This window comes from Calypte anna, chromosome 2 (assembly GCF_003957555.1).
Source record: "Calypte anna isolate BGI_N300 chromosome 2, bCalAnn1_v1.p, whole genome shotgun sequence".
NCBI classification, from domain to species: domain Eukaryota; kingdom Metazoa; phylum Chordata; class Aves; order Apodiformes; family Trochilidae; genus Calypte; species Calypte anna.
In genome coordinates, this window is record NC_044245.1 from 37,273,686 (window position 1) to 37,301,207 (window position 27,522).

The following is a 27,522-nucleotide window of genomic DNA, read 5'->3' on the forward strand; positions in this document are numbered from 1 at the left end:
GATAGGACAGAAGGTAATGGTTATAAAACAGAAGAGGATACGTTTAGATTAGACATTACGAAGAAATTCTTCACTGTGAGAGTGGTGAGGCACTGGAACAGATTGCACGGGGAGGTTGAGGATGCCTGATCTCTGGAAGTGTCCAAGGCCAGGTTGGATGGGGCTTGGAGCAACCTGGTCTAGTGGGAGGTGTCCCTGTCCATGCAGGGGGATTGAAACTAGATGAACTTTAAGGTCCCTTCCAACCCAAGCCATTCCATGATTATATGATTCTAATAAGTAAAGTTACACAAACGCTACATCAAAGTGATTAACTACACAAATGCATAGCAGGGGGAAAAGCATATGAAGGTACTTATTGACACATTATAACTAACGCTCTGAAATTACCGAATTCCATTTCTCTCAGAGAACAAGGGTTACACAGACAGAAGAAGCTCACGATGTCACCAAAATAACGTTTTTTCACCTTAAAATTCAGCTGTGAAAAATGCAGCGTTTAAGCAACCCCATCCGCCGGTGAGCAGCTGCTATTCCTCTGGGGAAGCCTTTCTGAGCTGAGTGCTGCGGCGGCGCAGAGGCCGCCAGCTCCAGCAACCCCAACACAGTCCCGGTCCCGATCCCTATCCCTGTCCCGATCCCGATCTCTGTCCCGATTCCGATTCCCTGTCCCGGTCCCGATCCCGGTCCCGATCCCGGTCGCTCGGCGCTTTCCCAGTGTGGAGATCCGAGAGCGCCCCCTGCCGCTGGGATGGCGGCTCCGCCCGTCCCTCCCGCTGCCGCCGGACGCCGCCGGGAACCCGGTACCGAGCGGCGGTGGGACGGGAAAAAAATCCCTAAATTTCCGTCCCTACCCGCAGTAACATTGTTTTAAAGGCTACAGCAGTGGAGAGCTGGATTTAAACTCGAAGGTTGTAATCGCGCAGATGAAGCTTTCTTCCCTGGCTGTTTACTGCCTCCAAGTGAAAATAAAGAGCTTTGAAGGGCATGGTCGTTAAAGGCAAATGTTGAGCACAGGCTGTGCTATAAAGCAAGGCCACTGGTTAAAAAAAAAAACAAAACCAAACCAAACCAAAAAAAAAAAAAAAAACAAAAAAACAAAAAAAAAAAAACCAAAAAACCAACCAAACAAACAAAAGAACCGAATCTTGAGAAAATCTTCCCTCGCGTAAAAAAATGATAGGGCTAAAATAAATGGCCTGAAGTTACACCAGGGGAGGCTTAGACTAGATATTTGGAAGACTTTCTTTACTGAGAGAGTAGTTAGGTGCTGGATGGGCTGCCTAGGCAGATGGTGGAGCCACCATCCCTGGAGGGCTTTAGAAACCATGTAGACGAGGGACTTCCGGACATGCTTTAATGGACATCATCATATAGATATGATTCTATGATTTTATTGGGGGTGTTGGGGGGTGTGGATGTTGACAGTTGTATTTCATGAACTGAGAAGTCTTTTCCAATCATGACAATTCTGTGATTTTGTCAAAACTACTCTCCCCCCAATGGTAATCTAATAAGCATGCACGTGGAAGGCACAAAAGAAGGCCAGGGGCTGAAGAAGGGAGCCTAGAAACATTCTACCAAGTTCCATGTGCTCAACTGATACATCAAAATGGTTCCAAAACTTTCCTTAGACTTTGGAAAGTGAGAAAAATGTTTGAAAAACTGAACTGCCATGCCAGTGCACATCTTTTCTTCTGCTTAATATAAAGGAACATTTAAGCAAGCTGGCACTTCAATAAATTGTCTACAATTAAGTGACAGGAATAGGTTTTTTTTGCTTGATATCACCAACTATCCTAACTCATATATCTCAATCATCAAAATTAAATATGCTCTTACATGCTGGGTGAAAACGTCCTGAGCAACTCACCATTCCATAATAAAATTACTAACTTGGAATCCTAGAATTAAAGATGTGAACAACACCTAGAAGTTTGAACAAACGGACTGCTCATTAGAAATATGAATAGAGATGTTCCAGTTCTCAATATTGCCATGAAAATGAAGTGAAGCAATACAACTCATCCTCCCACTTGTATGAAACCCCACAAAATATTTAAGGCAAGTGTATTTTCCACATCATCCCAACAGCAGTCACTCAATGAAGTGATAAATATTGGTATTTCTAGTGAAATTAAGACTAAAATATCATGTCTATTGCATGGCTAAAACCTTAGCAAAAAACAATGATTTATGACCATATTTCTATAGTCATTCGGTATAAAGGATCCGCAGAATAAATTATTCTAGTTTATTATAAAAAAAAAATAGTAAGAATGGAATAAGGAGAGAGTGATCATTTTATTGCCTTTACTTGCCTTTTTCTAACTAGGTGATTGACAGAAAAAAATCTCCTATGCAGAAAATTCTTATATGATTTAATAAGAGGGGCAAAGACAAACACATTCTGTAGAAATTTGTTCACCCCTCCTCTTTTTTGCTCTTTCCCTCATTTCCTCCTCCTTTCTTCACAAAATAATCCTTTGTCTAACAAGAAATGTTTCCTCCCACACCTCTGGGGATAATAAAACATTATCTGAATATCCCATTCTCCCTGTGTTAGAAAAGAGCACTTTTGATTTGAAAGGGCTGTACAAAAGAAGAACAAGACTTGCTTTTCAGTTTATAAGCTTCTTCTGGGTAAATGAAGTTATTTCATAAACTTTTTTCATTATTATACATGCAATAGCCTTTCTATAACCTCTAGATACTTCTCAACTGATGTTTATTTTCTGTTTCACTACAGGAATTATAACTGACTAGAAAGTCTGGCTAGACATGAAACAAATACGATCTGCAGTATAACCAACCTCTGGAAAAGTCCCTTAAAAGGTACTGCACATTGTACTCACTGGGGAGTCAGGCACACGTTGTACTGGCACACGCTGTCATACAATCCAACACACAAAATCTCTCTCAAAAAGCAATCTTTTAGTACTGAAGAATGACTGCTACTCTATCGACAGGTACAGTACATCTCTTCTCACAAACCTTCTGCCATATTTCAAGAAAAGGTAAATGTACTTTCAGGCACTTTCCCTTAGAGAATCATAGCTTTCTTCCATGCAGGCTCTTCGATGGAAAAGCTGACTGAAAAGTCCCTTCAGGATTTTGTTCTTATCAAAGGAAAACAAATAAACAATTATTATGCAAGTTTTTGTTCCCTTTCAAAAGAAAAATTGTGTCTTTTCACATATTACTCATTTAGCTACTTTCTCCTATTTTCGTCTTACTATGTTTGCTTTACTTTATTCAGTGGAATAATAAAAAAGATGAGACTGTTTCCTTATATCCTTTTTCTTTCTTTTTCCTCTTAAGAGGCAAATACAGAGAAACTCTGTAACAGCATACAAAGCTGAGTATGAAACATGAGTTTCTTTTCCTTTAATTCCAAACAGGGTCTTTTTTCCCAACCAATTCTGTTAACTGGTTAACCAGAGGGAGAATTTGACATTACATTTGACATCTTTTGAGCCCCAGGGCCCTTCAATTCATGCAAAGTTTTTTTTCAGGATAGCACTCTGCTCACATAATTCTCCAGTGAAGCAGCAATAGAAAGGGAAACAATCACCAATCATCTGAACCATGCCCAGCTTTATGAACCAATGTTTGTCATGCAGCATTTTATTCAATAATCACCCGGTTCTTCTTGTTCTCAAATAATAAGACCAATAACCATGACACTGGAGCATTGTTAGCACATCTCCAGCCACCTGCAAACACTATTAGGCTGTGTGTTCCTGCTATCCTCAATATTATTCCTAAGTAAATCGTCTGAACTGAAAACCTGACAAACAAATGGTGGGAAATAGCTCTAAGCAAAAAAAGAGTCAGAAATGAAGCACTAGCACTTTCAGTGACAACATACTCAGGCTACTGCTATTGTTTTCAAGCAATAACCCCAATTTTTAAGAAACAATAGCTATTGTTCAAGAGAGAAATCTTTGTTATGGTATCTAAGCTTTTGACACAAAATTTATCCCTCTGTCACTGCTATCAGATTCATGTCAAAGCAACTTTAGATGTGAACAGTGTACTATCGTAAGCAATGATGTATTAAACTGGTGATATTTTAACATGGGATAACTGATGGTTTCACAAGGGTAAATTACTTTACTTAACAGTCTTTATGATTAAATTAGAAAAGAAAAACAGGTCTGTGACAGACAGTTCTATGATTCTGCCCCTGTACTCAGCTCTGGTGAGGCCACACCTTGAGTCCTGTGTCCATTTCTGGGCCCCTCAGTTCAGGAAGGAGATTGAGGTCCTGGAGCAGGTCCAAAGGAGGGCAACCAGGCTGGTGAAAGGACTTGAGCAAAGACCCTATGAGGAGAGGCTGAGGGAGCTGGGGCTGTTCAGCCTGGAAAAGAGAAGGCTCAGGGGAGACCTCTTCACTCTCTACAACTCCCTGAAAGGAGGGTGTAGCCAGGGGGGGGTTGGTCTCTTTTCCCAGGCAACTCTCAACAAGACAAGAGGGCCTGGTCTTAAATTGTGCCAGGGGAGGTTTAGGTTGGACATTAGAAAGAATTTCTTTATGGAGAGGGTAATCAAGCATTGGAATGGGCTGCCCAGGGAAGTAGTGGATTCTCCGTCCCTGGAGATATTTCAAGAGACTGGATGTGGCACTCAGTGCCATGGTCTGGTAACTGCAGAAGTAGTGGATCAAGGGTTGGACTTGATGATCTCTGAGGTCCCTTCCAACCCAGCCAATTCTATGATTCTGTGATTCTATGCCTGCATGTATGCAGGGACAGTTGCCTTCTGTCTGCAGTAGATGGCCGCACAGCTATAAGTGCATTTAACACTTGTTCTAAAAAATGCCAATGCAAGTCTTTGTTTCCCCTGTAGAATGAAGAAAAAAACAGACAAAAAACCAAACCAAACCAAACCAAAACTAAACAACCAAACAAAACAAAACACACAAAAACCCAAATACACCAAAAACAGCAAGAAAAAAACCAAAATAACCCTATGAATTGTTACTATTTTAACTGTAATTTAAGTCCAGTTCAAACGAGGTGATTAATCATTGGCTTGTTTTTTCCTCAGCATTTTCTTGTACAGATTCCTATTCTAAAGAGGGTGCAGCAAGGAATTCAAGAGAGATGCTTATTGAGAGATCAAAAGTCTGGAATCTGTTCACATTTGGCTTTCAGCAGTACTGTCCTTTGAGTGAATCATTGTACAAGAGCTGTTTTGTAACCCACAGAAATCCACTGGAATGAGAAGAAGAGTACAGAGATAGTATTTATTATTCTACACTCCCACTGGGACTGAACAACAAAGAGATAACCAGCAGATAGCATTAACTTTGGCCCTAAATCAAGACACCTGGAATTTTAAAAAAAAGCTAACGTAGTGAACCTGATCTTTATTTTCACAGCCTTACCAGGAGTTTGTGCACTAATTTATGCCTATTATAGATGTCTTTGCTAAAATTATGCAAAGGAAGAATTATATCTCAGTATGATAAATGTCTCTCACTAGCAGCTTAACAATTTATCTTCCTACATGTACCGTAGTGGCATTGAAACAGTATTTATTAAAGCAAAACCAGTTTAATCTTAGGCTTCATCTTCAAACCAACACCTTCAAAGCATTTTATTAAAGAAAACACATAGACTGTCCAGGTATACAAACTGAACCAAATTCTGTTCCAACAACAACATGCAATCTGGAATCAAATCCACTTGACTCTGTGCATTTAGAGGAGGAAAGCAGGTCATGGGGGACTATGTTTGCATTAATCATACAACTTTGTATTCACAAGGTTGCTGCACTGAGCAGTTCCTTACTGACTTGGCCTGTGCCAGCTGCCCTATACATGCATAAAACATCTCTGAAAATACCCCTGCCTCCATGTTTGAAATAGAGTAATCACTCTTAATTCTGTTATGAGGGGAAATAAAATAACAAAACAGAGAAAGCTCCTTTCTGTCACAGTTAAATCTACATTCACTGTATCTCAGGAAAGGTTCTGCATGGTGAGAAAATATTCACTGGAAAGCAACGTGGCCAAAGAACACTTTGGAATAATTTCTCCACAGGCAATAGTTTGGCAAGCAGTCCCTTGCTAGGACTTAGGAGGGATGCAACGCTGGTCTATAAATATCTATATCACTGACAGTGTATAGAAATCTGTTTGTTGCTTCTGCAGAGAAATTAGCTTGCATGACATTAAGCTATATCAGAAAGATGATTTGAAATAAGCAAATGAGCTAGTTTTCTGTGAGGTGCATAGCTAAAGCTATGGAACTGCTTACCAAAAGGTGTTGCAGAGGCTAGAGTATCACAAAGTTTCAATGGCAGACTGGTCAAGGTCATGAGGCAAAACCTGTTGAAGACCAATGAATATAAAGAAAACGTCTGCTTTTTAGAAAGGTGCTGGAAGATCAAGCGATCGAAGCACTTCAAGGCTGCTAGGAAGAAATACCATCATGTTTGCCCTGATATGCTGCTTCTCCCCTATCACATTTTTGACCACTGTGAGATGGGACAATGGGCTAGACAGAACCTTTGGGCTGCCCTACAGATACCCTTTACATTAGGATACTCACTGCTCCTTAGCAAAAAATAGCCCTGCATTTTGTTATGCATTCAGCCTTGTCACTCACTGAGGTGACATACTTTTATTAAAGCATTACCATGGGATAGCACATGCCTCTTTAGACTCTGTTCAAAACTGCCAGGAAAACAATATTGCCACAATTAACGGGCACCATTTGAACCCCATCCTCTTATTTCAATGATTTTTCACTTGTATCTAGGCAATGGAATGAGGAGTGAACTTTGAAAACATGCAGAATACACCAAAGATTTACTGTTTAGGTATTACAGAACTTTCCACCTAATCTCCTAGTGTGTAATTTCAGAACACAGCTGCATGTATTTGTGTCCCAAGGAATACCAGCTTCCTATGTTTATGACACTCAGAAGTCAGGAATGTGGGCCTAGGATGTACAAGTTCTTCTACAAGTTTGATCTATTTCAGTCTGCTCAGGGAGGCATCACACATTTGGCAGGAATCAACAACCACCAATCTTAGCAAATAGGAACACTGTGAAGACTGTTTTAAATGTTAATGTTTAATACTTTTTTCCTCTGCAGACTAATACTGACCAAAGATGCCAAAATCTTACCTATGGGTTTGCATAATCTATGCCAGCATTTTCAAAATTAACAGAGGAGTAATAAAGAAATACAGATCTTATCCCAGCTTCTCAACCATGCAGCATTTAGTGGTTCTTTGGCATGCCTAAACTTATACCCATCTGCTAGAAAAGGATTCTGGCCACTTGCAAAGTCAAACCACACAGGCAGATGGTGCCCAATGAAAGACTGTCAAATGCAAATAACCATTTTCCAAAGAAATATCTCCTAATGGCAAACACCAACTAATTAGGATGTATAAATCATTCCAAAAACATCCTACCTATTCATATCTATTGGCAAGACGAAGACCTAAATCATATTTCTGGGCAGTCTGCCCTAGTACCACCTTTTGTGCTTGGACATCTATTTGGAGTATTCTTCTTAGCATGAAGCCTTATTAGCATTCTATTCAGGACCCAAATAATTACATACAGTTGTTTAAAAAACAAACCAACCAACCAAAGCTCACCTTTCACTTCTAAGAACAAGTTCCAGGACTAGGAAATTTATTTGAGTCAGGTAAATCACTGAAAACCAGGAATTCTTAGTAATTTTAATTTACTTGAAAAAAGACATATATCAAAATCATGCAGTAATAATACCAAGGCAGCATGCACATTTAGTAACACCTACAGTTCCATGGAACACAGTGGACTGGATCTTCCAGCCCCTCAAACACTGCACAGATAATTTTTTTCATTACAACAACAGTAAAAAGAATAATTGACTCCAACATCTGCTTTACACAGCAGAAGTCATTGCCAAGTCACACTAACTGTATGCTTACCTATATTAATATTCACATTCTAAAGATTAAGAGCAAGAAATATAGAACAACTAAAAAAGGAATTTTGTGCATTACCATCTGCAGCCTTATCTTGTACGATAAATGTTTACAGATATTGAAAGTCAGCATCCCTGGCATGGCTTTTGGGGAGAAGAAACCAGTGATATACGTGGAAATGAAGACTTCCCTGCTCTGTCCCTGTAAATTAATACATCTGCTCTAAGATGAATTTAAGAGTTCAATTCAGCAAATTTAAAATGCATAATTACTAAATATGCTATTCTTTGGAATGCTCTTAGTGAAATAGAGATCAACAGAGAATCAGTGTACAAATACCTGAATGTGCTGTATGTTTTATCCAGTGTTACTTTTTATGTAAATTTTATGAAGACAATTTGGCCCAATATGACTACTCGTTTTACCAAAATATTTACCTTTGACAGGCTTTGCCATTTACTAGTTTTGTCCACACAAATCAACATATTTACAATTTCTGCAATTGCAAGAGCTAAGTTTGTATGTCTGCTCTTAGAATGCATGGCTTTTGAGTCAGAGTGAAGATTGTTTTGCTAACCTTCTCTGTAAAACTTTGCCTCAGATATGGCCCACAGGTTAGTGAAAGGCAGCGCACTCTCCTAGTTACATCAGCTCCTAGAGAAAAATAAACACTCTGTAGCACAGAAGAAAGTAAACTTTTTATTTTCTGTCTATTGGAATATATTAAGAGAATCATAAAAATCACAGAACACGACTTGCTGCTGTAAAGCCTACAAATATGTCATTGAATTTACACGTTGGGAAAGCAAACAGAAATGAAACATAAAAATTTGCACCAAGCAAATTTACACATTTGCATAAGGCATTTAACAAAAGGAAACACAGGGATTGGGAAACTCCTTTGAAGTAACTGTGTCACAGTGATTAAGTCTTTCAGAGGCCTCATATGAATATGATAATGAAAAACAAGCACCTACAAGTAGAATTTACAGATCTGATCAATGATTAATCCTTTAAAGCTTCAGAAGGGGTAAGTTTAGCTGAATACCACTTCCAGTTCTTTTCAAACCCAACCTCTAAAGGAAACTTTTGGTCTGCAGTTAGAAACATACTGGCAAAATACTGAACCATGATTTATTAGTGTTCTTTATTCTACATTTATTTAGCAGACTGTCCACAAACAATATTAACTCCATTTCATTAACAAAGCTAAACATTCTAGTAAAGTAGAAGAGGCACTTTAAATAAGTTCACTGGAGGTAGTGAAATCCTAACATAGCAAGTTCAATTGAAATTAGCAGTAGATTCATCTTTCTGTCATGATCTGTCAGTTTGCTTTCTACACGCTTTCTGGTGCATGTGCAGAGTTCCAGGATGGGAAGGCAAGGCAACAACTCAACTTTCATTCATATCAGAAAAAAGCTACCTTCATAAAGCAGCACTTCCACCACCTGCTCCCTGGAGATACCAGGAAGCAAATGCTTTCTACTTGATGTAAGACAGCTACTATTAATGCTACAATAATAACACACAGTAGGGTCTTGGCTTGTTCTCACTTAACAAGCTAGTAAATTACAAGCTCCTAGAACACTGGCAAAAGAGGAACCTTAACAATCACATGAATGCCAAATGAGAAAAAAAGTTGAAATGACATTTTAAGCTGTCATTACACATACATTCCTACTATTTAGGATATATAGGATGTCTACTTACATTCTAGAAAACAGTAAGCCTTTTGGATGGCAACATTATCTAACCTTCCAAAACTTATCAAGGTATTACAGCCCTGATAGGTGACAAAGTTATGTCCTTCCTGAGATCCTGTATGTTAAAGATTATCTCAGGCAAGGATCTTACTTTTCAATTAATTTGAAAAAGCCTAAAAATAATATCAAACAATTTCCAGCTGATTTACACCAAGCTCAGTTTTACATGTGAAGACTGAACATTCTAATTCACAGCTGTAGATTTTAGCATTTATTGCATTTTTTATTTTTATTTTACTTCAAATATATATTCATTGAGATTTCCATAATGATCAAGAGTTTTTCTTAAGTTTTTCAAGTTTCTCTTCCCAAGAAATTGCATTGGTCACAGCTAAGTTAGCTCTCTGAAAGCCCCCCCAAACTCTTCCGACTACCTAGCCTGTATCTTTCTGTAATGTGCACATACTTCTCTAAATATCAATTTTTCTTGCTTGCCAAATGCTACCAGCAGTCATAAGATTGCATAAAGTATATGAGCCCTATGCCACACAATCAGGCATTTATTTTTGCACTTCTTAATCAATTGGTACTTACGGACTCTATCTGATGACACAACAGATCCCACGTCTGTGACTATGCAGCCTCCTTAATGTCTTACTGTAAAGCATCTTATCCCGTGAATTTTCAAATATATGAAGTAACTTACCACAAGCACATCTCTGTTAGCTACCACTTTGTCACCTAGAAATTAGGGAACATTACAAGCAAAGCAAAATACCATTCTATGGTAATAATATTTAAAAGGTTTTGCCTATCTTTCGAAAATGTCTTCCTGTTTATGAGAGAAAAAAATAAAAAATGCAAAATGTGTCCCCACTTAAAGTATTGCTTAAACTCAGAAACACTGTAAAAAGAGACAAAATAAAGAACTTAAGATTTAAATTCCATTCACAAACATGCTGTATCCTCTTTTATTTGTATAGATACCATATCCCAAGAAATGGAATGATAGCAGAAAGATTTAAACATATGTGGTAAATCCATTACTCAGAAATACAATAAACAATGAGTTCCAGTTGTGTAAACACACCTTATTTAAAGTGTTTATTGTATTTAGCACTAGAATTAAGACTTTAAAGAAATGCAATGCCCAAAGACTAGAATTATAAACTGGGTTTTGTGTGTGATTCATGTATTTCATTCAGTTCATTTCTGAGGCTTTCTACACACACCTCTTCTTTCTGATGTTTCATACAGACTTGCTTCCATATATCTTCAAATGTTTCTTGTGAAATATTCACACCAATATTGCGTAGGATTTCTGCAATCTACAAAATAATACAATTCATGCAACTCTGGTCAGCATTTTCTTTAAACTATATAGGGTCAAGCTTTTACATATAGTAGCAAACTATTTGACAAAGAATATTTTCCTACTCCTAAACAAAAAAAACACAGACCAAATCCTGCATCTTTAACCAAAGAAGTTTCCACTTAAGTAAAACTGAATCTGACTGGGATGAAAGCTCTGGTGTACAAAATCGCCTTTAGCTACTAATGTAATACTGATGCAACATAAAAAAAAAAATATCAAACACAGAAGATTCGGGGAAAAGGAAACATTTTTTTAAAAGCTGTAAGTCCTGTTTAGCCATTGTACTTTTACTATTTGAAGTTATTGATATAAATCACATTGTCTGCATTTTACAGCAATAATACATGCAAAATCTTCAGTTGGTACACATAATGGTTGAAGTGGCTAAAATGAAATGGTTCACATCAACTTTGGCTCTTGCTATAGATTTATGACAAAGTAATTCAACCTAAAAGATCCTTTTTTCCCTTATTCTTTCACTTACATGTTTCCTTCTGCATACCTCATTATACTAACCTGTTTATTCATTAGAGAAAGCTTTAGAAGAACACTGAGATGACTGGTGCTTTTGTTAATATTAGCAAACTTTTGGCTTCTTTAATTGCATGCATTTGCACACATTGTACTTTTTCCCTGGATATTTTATGCATGCTTTGATAAAGCAAACCTTTAATACAGTCAAATCAGCCTTGTTTGTTATCTTTCTCTACAGCTGCCTGTTGTATAAATGTAGGTCTGATCCACAGTACAGCAAAACTACAGCTTCATATTAGCCAATACATCTACAACAGTTTGTGCCAGATGAAATTGCAGGAGGTAAACACAGACTAAATTTTATTTCTTCAAGCATAGGTGTTGTTTCAGTTGAATCAATAATATTGCTCATGAGGAAAACAAAACAGATTTGATCTATTTTTTTCAGCAAGCTGATAAAATTTAAAAATTAAACTAAAAGCAATATTCCATTGTAAGTATCACTGCTGTGACCATTAAGGACTACATGCTTTTATAACTCAGTTTCACCATATTAAAATACAAATCAGTCCTGGCTATTCAACAGCCATAAAATACTCAAACAACTGGCTATCAAGTGTGCAGGCAGAGTTAAACCCAGCCTTACTTATTATCAACCTGATCATGTTGAATACAAATTACACACTATTACTTAGTTATGCAACTTCTCTTCAATAGACCAGGATGAATTCCGGCAAAGAAAATAGCAGGCACTAGAACGACCTTGTTCTTTTGCAACATGAAGAGTCACCTCATTAAACTGTTTTATAGTCAGAATTTGCATTCATTTCTACAGGCTTATAGAAAAACTGCTAGTATTAAATGACTCTGGGTTTTCATATAATAATTTCATTAGCTATTACATGTTTGAAAATATTAACACTCCATATCAAAATAAATCAAAGACCATCACTAAAACATTCACAACAGTCTGTTTCATTAATATACAGTAATTTAACATGCTCAGAGGTGCTTCTAGAGTGAACTTTGTATAGCCTGTATAATCTACAATGGAGTATGACATCTCAGGCCACATTATAACTTCAGAGAGAGTTCTATCTGGTGCTTGACAGGTATAGTGGGCTTCTCAATGAAGCATGAACTCTATTTACTGCTAGCTGTATTCTGCGTGCACCAATTCCCTGCTTCTGAGATAGATTATAAAATGGTAAATGCTCAGGTACACAACATTCTGACAGGCTATTTTATGGATATGCATAGAACACAGTATCACCTCTTTTACATTCCCAGTCACTAATTAGAAACATTCTTTTCTGTAAAATATACATTCAGGTTCCAGATCCACATTTGAATGTGAATGAATATTTAATATGACTACTAGAAAGGGAAGGGTTGTCAAGGCTTCTTTTTTCATTTTAGATTGGAATTTCATGTTTTGTTACAATTGTCACATAAATTGTACTTCAGATAATGAAGTTATTTGTTAATATTTTTTCACTAGAAAATGCATACAAATCTAGAAGCAAAAAAGTACACAATACAGGAGAAGGAGTGAAGTTGTTTTAGTATCTATGAATGAGGAATTCTGGGCTGTAAGATAAGAGAGCGGTAGCAGCCCCTAGAAATATGAGACTGAAAAAAAAAAGAGATTCCAAGTAAGTCCCTACAAACTGATGTCCTCTTTGGAAATATGAGATGGCACAGCATTGGTGAGTGACACCCTATGTCCTCTGTCACTGTACAAGTCCTTTGCAGATGTGAGCCTATGACCTTGACTCAGAGGAGTTATGCCCAAATAGGTTGCCAAATTTGCCATTAGTAAAACCTGCAAGTTGTTTGAGGACACAACTTGGGTAAAATTCTCCACTGAACATCCCTCTGTGACAGAAACTAGTTTTATGCACCTGTAAATACCTGTGCTTTTGAAGACATCTATTAATAGAATAACAGGTTGGAAGAGATCTCTGGAGGTCATTCATCCAACCACATCATCAAACCAGGATTAACTCTAACATTAAACTATGTTGCTTGGGACTTTGCTCAGAAATTTGCATATGTCCAAGGATGGAAATTTCTCAACTGCTTTGCCCTTTTCACATTACAGAAAGGATAAGTCAATCTTAAACCCCAGATTAACTACCAACCCTCATCCAACACCGCATTGGATCACGTGAGCAGCAACAAACTGGCACACTTCCTTTTATTACTTACCAAAAGTTTTATCTCAACAAAATTGACATCTAACATTATGAGTAATTTTAAAAGTGAAGAGTACATACTTTTCAGACAGCTGAATACATGTAACGAAAGTGAGCAATGTTGCAACAATGACTTCTACAAGCTAATTATTTGGTAAGATGACTTTTCACTCCCTCATGGCTAGAGGTAGATTTATCTTAGAAGAACAGTTTGAAGAAATGCACTATACCTCTGCCTTTGGTCTTGTTTTAAAAATGTCTCTTTCATAAACTCCCTTTTGACTGAAGACAGAAGGGAACATCAATGCATAAGCATTGGCCTCATCACCATAATTAGTTCTGTCACTGACGCGGCGAATTCGAGGAGCAGGAATATCTGACCGGATAGTTGGAACCCCACACAATGGATAACCTATGGAAGTCAAGCAACAGGTAGCATGGAAGAGCCTGGATGTAGAGTCAGTGCAAAAGAAGATAAAACATTTTGTATGAAAAAGAACAATTTTGATGCTTCATCTCTACTGAATGAAGAAGTTACATAATTTTCTTTCTCATCTCTTTTTCTTCATATTTTTAGAATTCCTAGCTTCAGCTACATTGTGAACCATGACAACAGGAAATCTTGCAGTAATATTTAACACTTATCCAGTAGTTTCAGCTGAAAATATTTATAAGTGATTCCAAGAAGACACTGTTGTCCTAAAATTCCAAGCATCATTTTTCAAAGAAATATCAACTTTCACTTTCTGAATGGATTAGCCATGCCAACTTCCAAGCCACAATTCTTAACAAACTTTGTTTGATAAATTACTTCACTATTGTTTATCAGTAGAACCTGTAGCAATACTTTTTAAACTTCTTCATGGTTTTGTCTTAAATAATGCTCCAGTGTACTTACAGGTTGCTGGAAGACCACCTACTACCGCATTATACTGAGAAGAAGTTGTCTGGTAATTTGCAATTATATTATCTGTTGATCTTGTGAGTGGGTTTGGTGTCTTTTCTGAACTTCCTGGCTCTTTTAACACAAGAACTTCCTGCTTCAGCAACTGCTCATCATTTACCTTTGTGTTTTCAGGCAGAGAAGCAAGATCAATTTTTTTCCCTATAAAAAAAAAAATGTTATGGTACAGCCAGGTACTAGCACACAATAGAGTAAGAGGTAAAAAATTTTGCTTGAACCATTGAAAAACTATGAAGTAGGTAACAAAGGTAATCTGCATTTCTGATGATTCTAAGAGATTTCTTCCTTTCTACCCGTTTATGAGACATTTTCAACATGAATGACAGAACTCCAGGGTTCTGAAACACATTTTTATCTGAGGCACTGCTGTTTGTAGACAAGGATTAATGCACCACCTAAATCCTATCCTCCTAAAGGAGCACCTACTCTACAGCAGCAAAGGCCTTTCAATAGCTGTTTTAAGAAAAAGATCACCTCCTTAATTTGCCAGTATTAAGTCACCAACCTTTTGTAATTATTTTTTCTTCAAACTCATCAACAGCCATTTTGTCTTTCCAGTTCAGAAAGTTTGTAAAATCCGTGTAATTAATCAGACCATCTTTATTCAAATCACAACAGTCAAATAAGGAATCCAGGAGCTCATCATCCAGATTCAAATTAAGTTGAAAACAGGACTTTCGCAGGTCATCTTTATCTATCATTCCATCACTATTCTATTATAAATAAAATAAAAATTGTTGTAACAGTTATATGAAAAATGTCCACCAAAAAGGAACGCTTACATATATGCTTATATACACATACATATATAGCACCAGGCACATCATTTCAGAAAGAGTAGCATTGCAGAGTACAAAAAGAAACCCTGATTAATTCAGGGTTTCCAATTTTTCCAATTAAAAATCAGAATATTAGTGTGACTAAATATTTTTCAACTTAATATCTTGATTAGAGAGTAATGTGACAGGGTATTGGAACAAGATAACAATCTAACCATAAATGTTGAGGCAAATCCAAGATTTATTTTCAAAGTAAGGCATCAATCATTCTGCATACATTACAATTAGTGTTATATATGGAATGACAACTATTCTTTTTTGCAGAGAGAAAAAAAGATGAGATGTGAAATTCTGAGCCTTGGTAATTCAGTCAAAAACTATATCTTGGAAGAAAATATGAACAAAATCCCTTCAACCATTTTTATTCTAAGAGGAAATAATGAATTTGAGGAGCAAAAATGCTGTGATTCCTGCTCCCATGTACCTTGCTTGCTGTTACCTTACCAAATACTGTTGTGAAAGGCTTCAAGTACTGTTGTGTCCATAGCACATCACAGTAGAACTAACACACAAGAACTATGAAGTTACCTTGTCTTTATAGTATTCATCTACATGTGCCTTGCTATGCTTGCGTTTTTTCTGCCTGTATCTCCATGGATCAGGAGTGCTAATGTCACACATCCCATTACATTTATAACATTTCAAATGTATACATTTATATATATTTTCAAAGCACTAACCTTATCATAATGCCTGAATGCTTCTAGTAAGATGTCAAAATTCTCATAGTTAGCATTCTTCAAACTCTGTCGCACTGCAGTCAAGACAGCTATCTCTCTGTCCTTACCATGGAGGAACTCATATGGGGGCCAGCAGTGAAGAAGATCACCAACTCCTACAAAAACAAACACTTCCCCAACCAATTGCACATATACAGATGATGGATTTTTTTTTTAATGGCTTACAGTCTCAAGGAAAAGGACAATTTCAGTTTTGAGATGCTGACTTTCAGCACTGCTGAGCATCTGACATAGCCAATTCATTAAAAGCTCAAATGGTTCATATGATGATTTCTCTACTCAGATGCAGTTAATATGAAAAAAAATTGTAAATATCTTAACATAGCTTCACAAATCCATCCACTGCTTCCAAAAGCTTCTGAAAGCAATGAGTTCCTCGAAGTCTAGATGGATGAAAATAAAAAAACATATATTACAGATCTATCACTTCCAAATCTGTCATATTTCAATATATTTATAAGAAGCAATGGGAAAGTCCATGTAATCAATTTCCAATAATTATAAACCATTGATTTTTAGAAAGACACTGTACTATTTTTGTGTTACTAGTCCTATTTTCCATGTAACCTAAGCCTGTTAGTATTTTTAAACACTGAGCTACAGACCTTATGCAAGTCCTGAAGGACAATTTCTGGAGTGCTAGTTCACTCAGAGGCCAATAAGAAAAAGAAGTAGCTCACCTAACCCCCTTCTAATAGCAATGAATATGCATTGTTTTCTACTTGCTAATAATTTTTTTGTTGTTGTTCAGATCTTTCTGCTACTCCTTACAGGACAAGCATAACTAGACATTTTAAAGATTTAATTTTATTACACTACATAATAAACAATGTGTAAAAGCTTACGTAGAATTTGAACAAGCCTTAACTAGTCTTGACTAATTAAATAACTTGACTAATACCACCATCAAGCCCAACATCAACTATCTGAGTTGACTAGCTTTCAAAATTTTATCATAATGGAAATTAATATTTTTTAATTTTCATTCTCTTTTCTGTCTGCTACCTTAAAAAACTTATTATTCTTATTAGTCTTTTTTTTTTTTACTATGGTTTTAGGAATATTATATGCTACACAACCAACAGTAATTACTTCAGCATAGTTTCACTGACAAGCTAAGATTGTATTCTGCCCCTGAATTTACCATATGCATCTCGACGGACCAGCATTCCAAATGTACGGTCTGGGGTAACTTTCATAGCTTCTCTTGCACTGTCAAGAAGCACATTTCTTTGTTAATTGTCAAATAATTTATTAATTGCTATGCTATTATTTTTAAAAAACATTGCCATTTGTTATATAGTTAGGGATGATGCCCATAATTCACCAGAAATTTATTTATCAAGTGCTTTGCTTCAAAGTTGCCATTCCAGAAAAGCATCCCTTAATAAACTTGTTTAGAACATTTGCTGTTTGCAATATAACACAACCAAATGTACTACTTTTGGATAAAGTGGGAAAGTTTAATAATATATCTGCTTTTTCATATACAGTTTTGTGTTTACAAAAACAGCAAACAAGCCAATATCCATCTGGAAAACTTGGCCCAGTTTTATTTATCAGAACATTAAGATGCTGTTGGTGAAATAAAGGAACTGTTTGTTTATTTCGTAATTTGAAAAAGATGCAGTACTCATTTTATCTTTATGTTTAATAATTAAAAATGTTACATGAATCAGATACCTCCATGAAAACTGAGACGAGCATCACTGGTTTGTTCTAACATACGAAACAAACAACACAGAGATGGAAGCACTGTAATGCAAAAACTACTTTAGTGTATTTTTCTTTTTTTCATCTTACACATAGGATGTGGACGATGTAAAATTTACTAAATTAAAATATGTTAGCTTGCATCTGTCTTGTAATACTAGTGCTGGGTCTGACCTTTCCCATATTTGAGCAACCCATATACCCTGACTGATCACACTGCTTCATGTTGTTCACACTCCAGGTGCCTTTGACATTAAGCTAGAACACAGTAAACGGGAAAGGAGAAATTGGCTCATATTTTTGTTCAGTCCCTACAGGTACTATGGGCATAATCCTCCAGAGTCATTGAAGTCTGTGATCTTGAGCTTAAAATTAAATTTTGCTACTAAAGTCAATAATGCTGCTTGTGAGTCTTCAGACACAATTTTGCAGAAGTCTAGAGCATCTGCAAAGACAGCCTTGAATACATTGAGGAACCCTAGATCTGTAGCACGGCTGCATCCTGATCACACTGTACTTCAGGACTACTGTAGCCCTTCATAAGCACTGTTTTTTTTTAAATTAAAAAGCTCTTCCAGATCCCCAGAGATTTATGAAGCATTTATGAAGCAGTAATGATTTTACTGACACCGATGCATGTTGCTTAATAATCACACAATTTAGTTACATGTCCTTTTCCAAGGAAGTAAAAAGGTAATGTGACAAAAATGACCAAAAATAGTGTCAGAATAAGAGAAATGGTCAAATCCCAAACAATAGGTGAGACAGTAATTTCTTTCAAACCTTCCTAACTGACACAGACAGGATGAAAAAATGAGGCATTACAGAACGCTTGTAATTTGCTTGGTACAAAATTGATCAGTTCAGATTAATAGACATAGTACAGCTCTCTCCACTATCTTGCACACTTTTCAGCCTAACCAGGGTGAACACAGAGTCCCTTTCTGTAACAATGTGTTGCAGTGGCAACGTTGAGCACACAGTTATAATTTTAACCATGACAGAAAAAGATGCTGGATATTTGGCAAACGTGAGTGAATTTTGTTCTTGAAAGGTATCTTAGTTTACTTATGGATCAAGGGCTTTTCCAAGCTGAGGTACAATTTTTTTTTAAAGTATCACTTTGTTTTGATACTGTTCTCTTCCTACAAATTATGACTACAACTCTCACACAGATTTGCTTAACAACATTCAACAATTTTGCAATAATATTAAAAAACATTATATATTTGAAGGAAATGCCAACTCTTCTGCAAGGCAAACGCAAATTCAGTAATTGAAAAATCTCACCGTTTAAAATCAAAGATGTCTTTAAGTAATCCTAACAACATGCCAAGTGCTGTTTTATATTGTAGAACTGGTCTGGATAAACTATTCTGAAAATTACTTCTTGCATTTTTCTTTCAGTTCAATATAGCAAAGGATGGGATTGTGATATGTCAAACTATCCTTAAATAGGAAGACTCACTCTTCTTGACAACTCACACCACTAGTTAAGTAGCTAACTCATTTACAACTTACAATTGTAGATCACAAGGCCAATCCAAGCATCTGGCTACTTTTCGCCCATCGTTGAAGTGAGGAGTTTCTTTTCCATAAACAAAAGATTGGCTGAGGGTTGGAGAGTCATACTTCCTATCTATTGCTTCTCCTGTGAAAAAAGTAAGCATCTCAACCTTCTACTTCTGGAAAAAACATGTACTACGTATCTTCATTTTTAAGAAAAAACAATGAAGGAACAAAAGTAAATAACTAATTAATAATTCTGTTCATTTAAAGATAACTAATTTGCATTCCTTGTGTTTATTTACTAGTTAGGAATAACCTCATTGTCAAAAGTAGAGATAAAAGGCAAAATAAAAAGCAAAAACTGCTCAGGTGGTAATAGTTGGATGTCCTTTTATATCTGACCCAACAAACCAAACAGAATTAATTAAAAAATACCAGGTAGCCTAAGTAGTTTATAGCCTCTATACCTGAGCACAGATAGGTACCATTTAATTTACCATTTGTTTGTAAAAAATCCTAAAAGAAAAAAAAAAAACAAAACAAAACAACACTTTCTTGAGGTGCTGCACTTGCTAAGTTGACTTCAATGGAAATTTTGCCACTGACTTCACTGTAAACAAGATATTACTCTACTTGCTCATTAATCAGTACAGTTTTGCCTATAAAATGAAGCTTCACTTATAAGAATATCGTAAGTATTCCATGTAAGTGAGCTGCAAACATGTTTCTTGTCACAGAAAAAACAGTCATTCTGTCTCTTCAAGCTCTTTTTTTTGTTATTTGTTAAAATCTGTTCATTTGTTTTTGGCTTGGCCTCTCCATGATCTTCTAGACAGATGGTATAATGGACACAGAAACAGATAATGAATAATTTAACGAAAACACTCAAGAAAGGTGGAGAAGAGGGGAAATAAAATTACAAGTTTGTTCAATTCATACTAATAGTACTTCTACTAAAATTTCTCAGTATGAGAACAGGGCGCTATCATTTCCTTTCTGCGTAAATGATTCCATATAAAACATACATTATTACAACTCAAATAACTGTATTTTGGTTTCTTTCATGACAAAACTGTTGGTACCAGTGCAATGGGCAATTTTATTATAATGCCAGTCTTATAGAGCAGCAATGTACGCCCCTCTGCCTAAGTGTAAATGATGGAACTGGGAAAAATAGCAGTGGCTGCAAAAGTAATACAAGTACCACATTTTGGAGTATTATTTGTCATTCTGATCCTGTGCAGCCTGGTGAGATAAAGGTCAGACATCCCTGAACAGACCACTTGACACAAGTATAGACAAGGCTGAAACAGTGAAGGTACAGCCCATTGGAAGGGCAGAGACAGAACCTGTGGGACAGAGGCACAGGCAAGATGCTGTAGGCTGATGAACCTGCATTCCAGGGAGCCTGTCAGCAGGCTGAAATTCTTTGTAAGCAGAGGCTGATGCTGAGCTCCCCATCATAAAGTTTATATGGCTTGAAATCTCCTGATTAGAGCAAGAAATCAGAAGTGAAAGGACAGGCATAGACTGGACTCATGGTCTCCAGCGTTTAAGCCCGAGACCGCTCTCAGTTGCATAGACAGTGCCAAACTCAATAACCAAGGAGGACATCTATGAGATTCTAGTTTACTGGAAATACTTTGCTTTTCAAACAGCACACAAAATAAACCAGGCTTTCAACTCCTTCACTACGTTCTTTTATTGTCTAATACACCCACTACAAAGTGATCTACTGTTCTAGAAACACATCATGCTCTCTCAGACGCATGCAAGTATTTTTTTCACATCATTACTTTAAAAATAATTTATATTAATGCAGTATTAAAAATTAATAGTCTATATCTCAGAAAACAGTGTACAGTATGTGTTGAGGACACAAAGAGGAACAATTGTCTTCATTTACATTAGAACTTTTTAATGTGTTTAATGTCTTTGAACTTACCTGCATAATAATCATTGTGTGACACAACATACAGATCATGCCCTTCTCTGGCTTCTTCATCCACTTTGTCAAAACTTTTTGGAGGATTTACAAGCTCTCCAGCTGGTATGTCTGGAAAGAGAAGAATAATAATGTTAGGAGAGGCCAGGAGGATGGGTGTTTTGTTTGGTTGGTTCTTAATTTAAACAGTATCTTACTAGAGGATAGGCTGATAGTATGGAAGAATGATACTCTGTAGCACATATAAATCTATAGAAATCTTACAGCATAATGACATGGGACTAGGGGAAAAGAAAACAAAACAAAAAAACACAGAAACTGAGATTAAAGTAACTGTTGCAAGAGAGATCCATTGTCAACAGGTAAGTGATTTGCTTATGGAGGAAAGATTCAAATGTTAAGGTAGTAGCTTTTACTAAGCCTACTAGAATGCTTTGGAAAAAGAAGGTAAATTCTTCAAGGAAATCTACAGACAGATCTGCAACACACCTGAAAGCCCTACTGGTTACCGTATGTTCTCAGTTGCTTGTTTCTTCATTGTAACTGAAAAATACTAGACACATTTTCATGTATTTAATTAACTGCTACAATAACAAGTTCTCTATTACTGGAATTGTCAGAAGCACAGAATATATGCTAGATACTAATTTGCTGATTATCCTGTGTTTGGAGTATGGTTTTACACCATGTCTTAAGGTATGTTTTTTCCTACCTGGGATAACTTTTATTCCAAATGTAGTATTAATTATATCCAAACCCTCAGGTAACATAGGAGATTGATCATGTGATCTGCCCAAGGGTGCTTTACGATTACTAAGGTAGATTGCTTCTTTTTTGTCTTGTATTTTTTGTTGAAAATCAGACTTAGCAGGTGGATTTATTAATGAAGCTACCTAAAGACATCAGAAACAACACAGGAGGCAGAAAATCAGCAAAATATAATCATTCACACAGCAACATGGCTATTCGCTCACACACACATGCACAAAAGCTTGATCATTTAAGTATTCTGAGATGTTACATGATTACATTGACATAACTTCATCTACAAAGTTGCAAAACAAAACTGTACTTTGAAAGACCACAAAAAATCAACGCTATGCTGAATCTCCAGCTAAATACAATACACATTGTAGTCATAACTTTTTCTTTTTTTTAATGCAAGCTTTTCCACTTTTTAATTTATAAAATTTTAGAGTGAGGCCTTTCTGTGCATACCAGACTTTAAAAACAACAGTCAAATTATATTATCAAAATTTAAGTGTAAAAATTACTATAGTTACAACATCTTTGGAAAGATGTCTCCTGAGGCTTATGATTAAAAACATCTCTTATCTCTCAGTTAAGACCACCTATTCTCTAAAAAGTTACCCTCAGTTCTATTGATTCGTAAGTTAGATAATATTTCAAGACAAAAACTAATATTGCATCCTAGACAGACTTACCAACAGAAATTACTTCAGCAGGGTTATCATAACTTAGCACTAGGCTAGACATTTTTTTCCCTTCAGTGTATACATTGGGCTTGGGTCAATAGAAGTTACTTGTAAAGTTAGGTCAAGTTCAGAGCAAAAACAATTAAAAAATTCTCAAAAAAAAAAAGTTTCTATAATGTCAAAACATTTTTCAGTGTATTTTAATCTTGACAAATAATTTTATTTTAATACTAATCATCAAAGTCATGGGGACTCTAGAAAGGGTTTATTATTACACGCTTGTTGAATGCTATATAAATAAATAATTTTATAAATTGTACCAAATACAATTGATCCAAACCCATACTCCTAGAACTCACTAAGATTCCAACTCTTCCTCCAGATTATGGTTAATTAATGATGCAAAGTGAAAAATTCTCCAAAAGACAGTACAGGCTAAACAAATCAACATAAAACTTCTGAGAAGGAACACCAAGAACCCAATTAAATTTTTCATTTTGCATATGCCTACTAAGTGTCCTACTCAATATCCTTCAATCTGAAGACCTGTTTTTGAGACCTGGACTCCTCTTTGCCTTAACATCTTAATTTATAAAATGGAAAACTATTAGTTTACAAGCCTAGCTGATTAAACGTATCATAAAAATGTATTCTAATAGAACTGTTATTTTTAGATATTTGAACAGTAATTTTGTGATTAAATCACCAATTATCTCTTCAGATTGAGTTGAGATGACAAAAATAATTTCTGAAGTAAAGAGTACACACAAAATAGTCTGACATACCCAAAACCACTTTTTAGCTAACAAAATCAGTTTCAGTCCAAAGGTAAGAAAGAATACATAATAATTATACCAAACTGTAAGCACATTTTCAGATAGCAGTTGTCATGCTAAGAGTTCAACAGGATTTAGTTCTGTAATCAGTAAAGAAAAAAGCAGCAAAATTTGTGACTAGAAGACTGTTCAGTAACTTAAATGCCGAAATGGAATTCATAATTCAGTAGTCATTGCAGATGCTAAGTCACTGATAAGATCACAGAATTTCAAGTGGTTTATGATTTCAATCATGCTAGTTAAACCCAATGAATTCACCTCAAAATTCAGATAAGCTGCAACAGTGGTGAAATGTTGCAGTGTAAATCACTCAGATGTACCTTCATCCCTGCCTATAAAGAAAATCAGTTTCTCTTATTAAGGACATCCTTAAACAAAAGTAAGTGAGTCACATTCTTACACTGTGTGTAGAAGATGACTCTCTGCCATGTGTCAAGAGAGATGCAATGTCAGGATCATCTGCTCTGCCATAGAATATCGTTTTAACACCAGGAGCTGGATTTGTTGTATTTCGAAATTTTCGCACGGTATTAGGAGTAATGGGCTACAGATAAGGAAAAGTAAAAAAACAAATTACACCAGATAGTCACAAAATATTAATTAAAAGAGAATGTATGACAGCCACTTCAATATGATTCCACAGCAGTAAGAACAAAGCATGAGGATATTTTAGGGCTGTAACACGATGTTCTGAGAATAAAGTCAATAAAGTCAAGTCTAAATTTTATCAAACAACTCATAAGCAACTTATCAAGCAAGTCATAAGTAATGAGACAGTTTCTAGGTTTGAATTACCTGGTCCATTTTTAAGATGAATAACAGCTTATTCAGGAATGCTTCATAGAAAATATGTTACATTTATTAACTTCAGAAATCTTTAGCCCAATTCACAGCAAATCAATTAAGCTCTTTCAGAAATTATTTTAACCACAGTTTTGGGGGTTTTTAATTACCCATTTAAAAGGGGAAGCTGATATCTAAGGGATCTAACACATCTATTTAGTCACACCTTTGTAAGACATTAAGAATAAAAAAGAACTGACAGAAGTGTTTTACAATCCTACCAGCTGTGATTCCAGGCAACAGAAACTAACATAGAAAAGTAGTTTCTAAAGAGAAAGGATGTAGAAAAAATACAAAGGTTTCACTGATTTTTTTTTTTCTTTTTTTTTTTCTTTTTTTTTCTTTAGTACCTCTCTCAAAACACAATCACTAATATGAAATTGGAATTTTAAAAAATCATAGAATGGTTTGTGTTGGAAGGGACCCTCAAGATTACCTGGATCCAACCCCCTGCCATGGGTATGGCCACGTCCCACTAGACCAGGCTGCTGAAAGCTCTACCCAGCCTGCCTCCGAACACTTCCAGGGCATCCATGACTACCCATGGGCAACCTCTTCCAGTTTCTTATCACTCCCCTCAGTAAAGAATTTCTTCCTAATATATAAACTAAATCTACCATTTTCAGCTTAAAACTGTTCCCCCTGGTCCTCTCACAATACGCCCTTGTAAAATGCCACTCCCAAGCATTCCTGTAGGCCACCTTCAGGCAGTGTTACAGAAGTTTCAAGAGGAGCATCTGAAAAACCAACTCACCCTGGGTAGAACCTCAGTGAGGCAACTCGATGCTGTACCGCCAGTGGGAAACAACTTGCCAGCCTAAACAATAAAACCGAAAAATAAGCCATAAGCAAACCCACTGTCCCAATAAGCACGACTGGTGTCCTGGTTTCGGCTAGGATAAAGGTAATTTTCTGTCTTGAACTTCTGCTTTTAGCTAAGTCTTTTGTAAGTAGCTGCACTTGCTGAAATTAACAGCAAGTTTCTCAGACAGTGTCTGCTTCTAGGACTTATAACACTCGATGTTTATGGTTACTGCTAGAGACTGGTGTGCAGAGCCAAGGCCACTGCTCAGCTCTGAGGAACATTTTGCCCTCCGGAAGGAGAAAAGGAGTAAAGAGGTCCCACCTGCAGCCCTCCTTTGGGGAGGAATGGACAAGATAGATGGTCAAAATTGAACAAACAGAGTATTCCATCCCATACGTGTCATACTCAGTATAAATTTGAGGGACCACGAGGGTCAAATCCCTTCCTGCTTCCCCTTCTTCCCCTGTCCCTCTTTGCTTCGGCATCCTGGGAGGACTCTGTTCTCCTGCCTGTGGTCCTGATCCATCCCAGCCTGAGTCTGTGCGTTCCTGCCTCCAGCTCCCGACTGCTGCTGACTCCAGGAGTCCAGCCTGGACTTTCCCAGGGCTGCCCTGCAGCCTCGGTGGTGACGTGAGAGTTATTGGGGGAAATGGGAGAGGAACATGGTATCAAATTTCCTGTATATTTGTATATATTTAGTAATTTTTCCTATTTATCATTACTGTTTCATTAAAGCTGTGTAGTTTAGTTTCCAGCCCATAAGTCTCTCTCCCTTACTCTCTCTCCTTCCTTCATCTGGGAGGAGAGGGGGATTAATAGAGAGCATCTGTTATTCGGTTTAATTGCTGGGCCAACGCTAAACCGTGACAACTGGTCGAATTGGAATCTTACAAGACTTCACGAGATTGTTGTCTAATTGTCCCTATTTCGTTAAAAAGGAGGGATGGGGGCGAAGAAGCCAGAAGCATTTTGGGGAGAGAAGGGGGACAGCAGATGTGCCCGTATGCGCCAGGCGCTGCGCCTACGGCCAGGGACCGGCACAAAGAGCGGTCGGGCGGCAAGAGCGGGACCCCTTCGGTGCAGGGACTCACGGTCGCCAGCTCGGGAAACCTGTCGGTGAACTTCCCTTCGTAAACCGGCCGCAGCTCACCCGCCATGGCGGCGAGAGGCCGCGGCGACCGTTGGCCCCGCTCGGGCGGTGCGGGCGGCGGGAAGCGCCACCGCGCCCCCTGCAGGCGGCAACGGGAGCGCCGTAGCGCGGCCGCCGCCCTCACACCCGTGCGGCCGCCATGGCACTGCCCCCTCACAGCTCAGCGGCCGTAGTTCTGCCCCCTCATACCCCTCCCGCCACCTTCTTCACACCCCCTGCAAGAAGCCCGGAAACAGATTGCCCTCAGGCTATTTCGTAAGCTTTATGATCGATTAAAATAATGAACTGGAGAGGTACTATGTTTCTTAGACGCCCTTGAAAATCCACCAGCTTCCAGGCAGCAGGTTGAGACTTCTTTGGGTTGAAAGGTCTTCCGTGGTCAAAAGTCTGATCAAACTTTAAATCTCTATAAATTATTAAAAAAAAAAAAAAAACAAACAAAAAAAAAACCCCAAAAAAAAAAAACAAAAAAAAAAAAAAAACCCCTTTCACATATGTTGTCATGCGCGTAAACATTGATAAAATATTTTATACTGAGACCATTCCTCTAAAGAAAGCTACATCTACACAACAGCACCGGGGTGGGTGAGAGAAGCCTGTCGGCAATACCCTGGTATCAGGACACATGAAGGCTCTATTTGTCTTAAACGAGTAAACACATCATATTATCTAAACCAGTGTATCTGTCTTTTAGAAACAGATGAGGATTATGTCAGAAAAGCAGCTTTGGAAACACTGAACAAGTTTCACTGTTCCTTAAAAGCTCCTTAGCTCTTGCAAAGGCTTTTTCTCTCAGGTGACATTTAGTAAACTCTCCCATTCTCCCCGGCAAAGCATCTAAATCTAATCACACCCTTTTTCAGTCTCTATAGTCCTATGACCGCAAAACCAATTTTAGATAAACATACCAACCTTAATGATAATTAATTAGCAAACATTACCAGCTGTTGCCATTTTATTCTCAGCTCTAATGTGTTTGATAAGGATTTTAAATGAAGGAAGCTAAATTAAAGCTGAATTCCCAGGATCCTTTCCTACAAATGGAAGGTG

At 37.1% G+C, this 27,522-nt stretch overlaps 1 protein-coding gene across 1 annotated transcript; it reads right to left on the reverse strand.

The window, feature by feature from the left end:
- Positions 1 to 499: 499 nt before the first annotated feature.
- Positions 500 to 26,479, reverse strand: EFHB (EF-hand domain family member B). The gene is made up of 14 exons (XM_030444636.1): positions 26,414 to 26,479; positions 25,272 to 25,334; positions 24,075 to 24,218; positions 22,115 to 22,295; positions 21,403 to 21,513; positions 19,470 to 19,599; positions 17,380 to 17,447; positions 16,176 to 16,330; positions 15,162 to 15,369; positions 14,591 to 14,797; positions 13,923 to 14,104; positions 10,817 to 10,973; positions 10,352 to 10,386; positions 500 to 850 (listed from the first exon to the last, which is right to left on the reverse strand). Exons 1-14 carry the CDS (start codon positions 26,477 to 26,479, stop codon positions 500 to 502), a joined length of 2,058 nt encoding a protein of 685 aa, XP_030300496.1.
- Between the last annotated feature and the right edge of the window lie 1,043 nt (positions 26,480 to 27,522).

What these genes read in the sequence shown, in the direction of transcription:
- EFHB (XM_030444636.1), bottom strand. Translation starts at nt 26,479, where the DNA reads ATGGCGGGTGAGCTGCGGCCGGTTTACGAAGGGAAGTTCACCGACAGG. An exon ending in GGTTTCCCGAGCTGGCGACC is followed by an intron (nt 25,335 to 26,413) that starts GTGAGTCCCTGC and finishes TTTATTGTTTAG; the next exon opens with GCTGGCAAGTTGTTTCCCAC. An exon ending in TGAATCACACACAAAACCCA is followed by an intron (nt 10,387 to 10,816) that starts GTTTATAATTCT and finishes CCTAATTTCTAG; the next exon opens with GTGACAAAGTGGTAGCTAAC.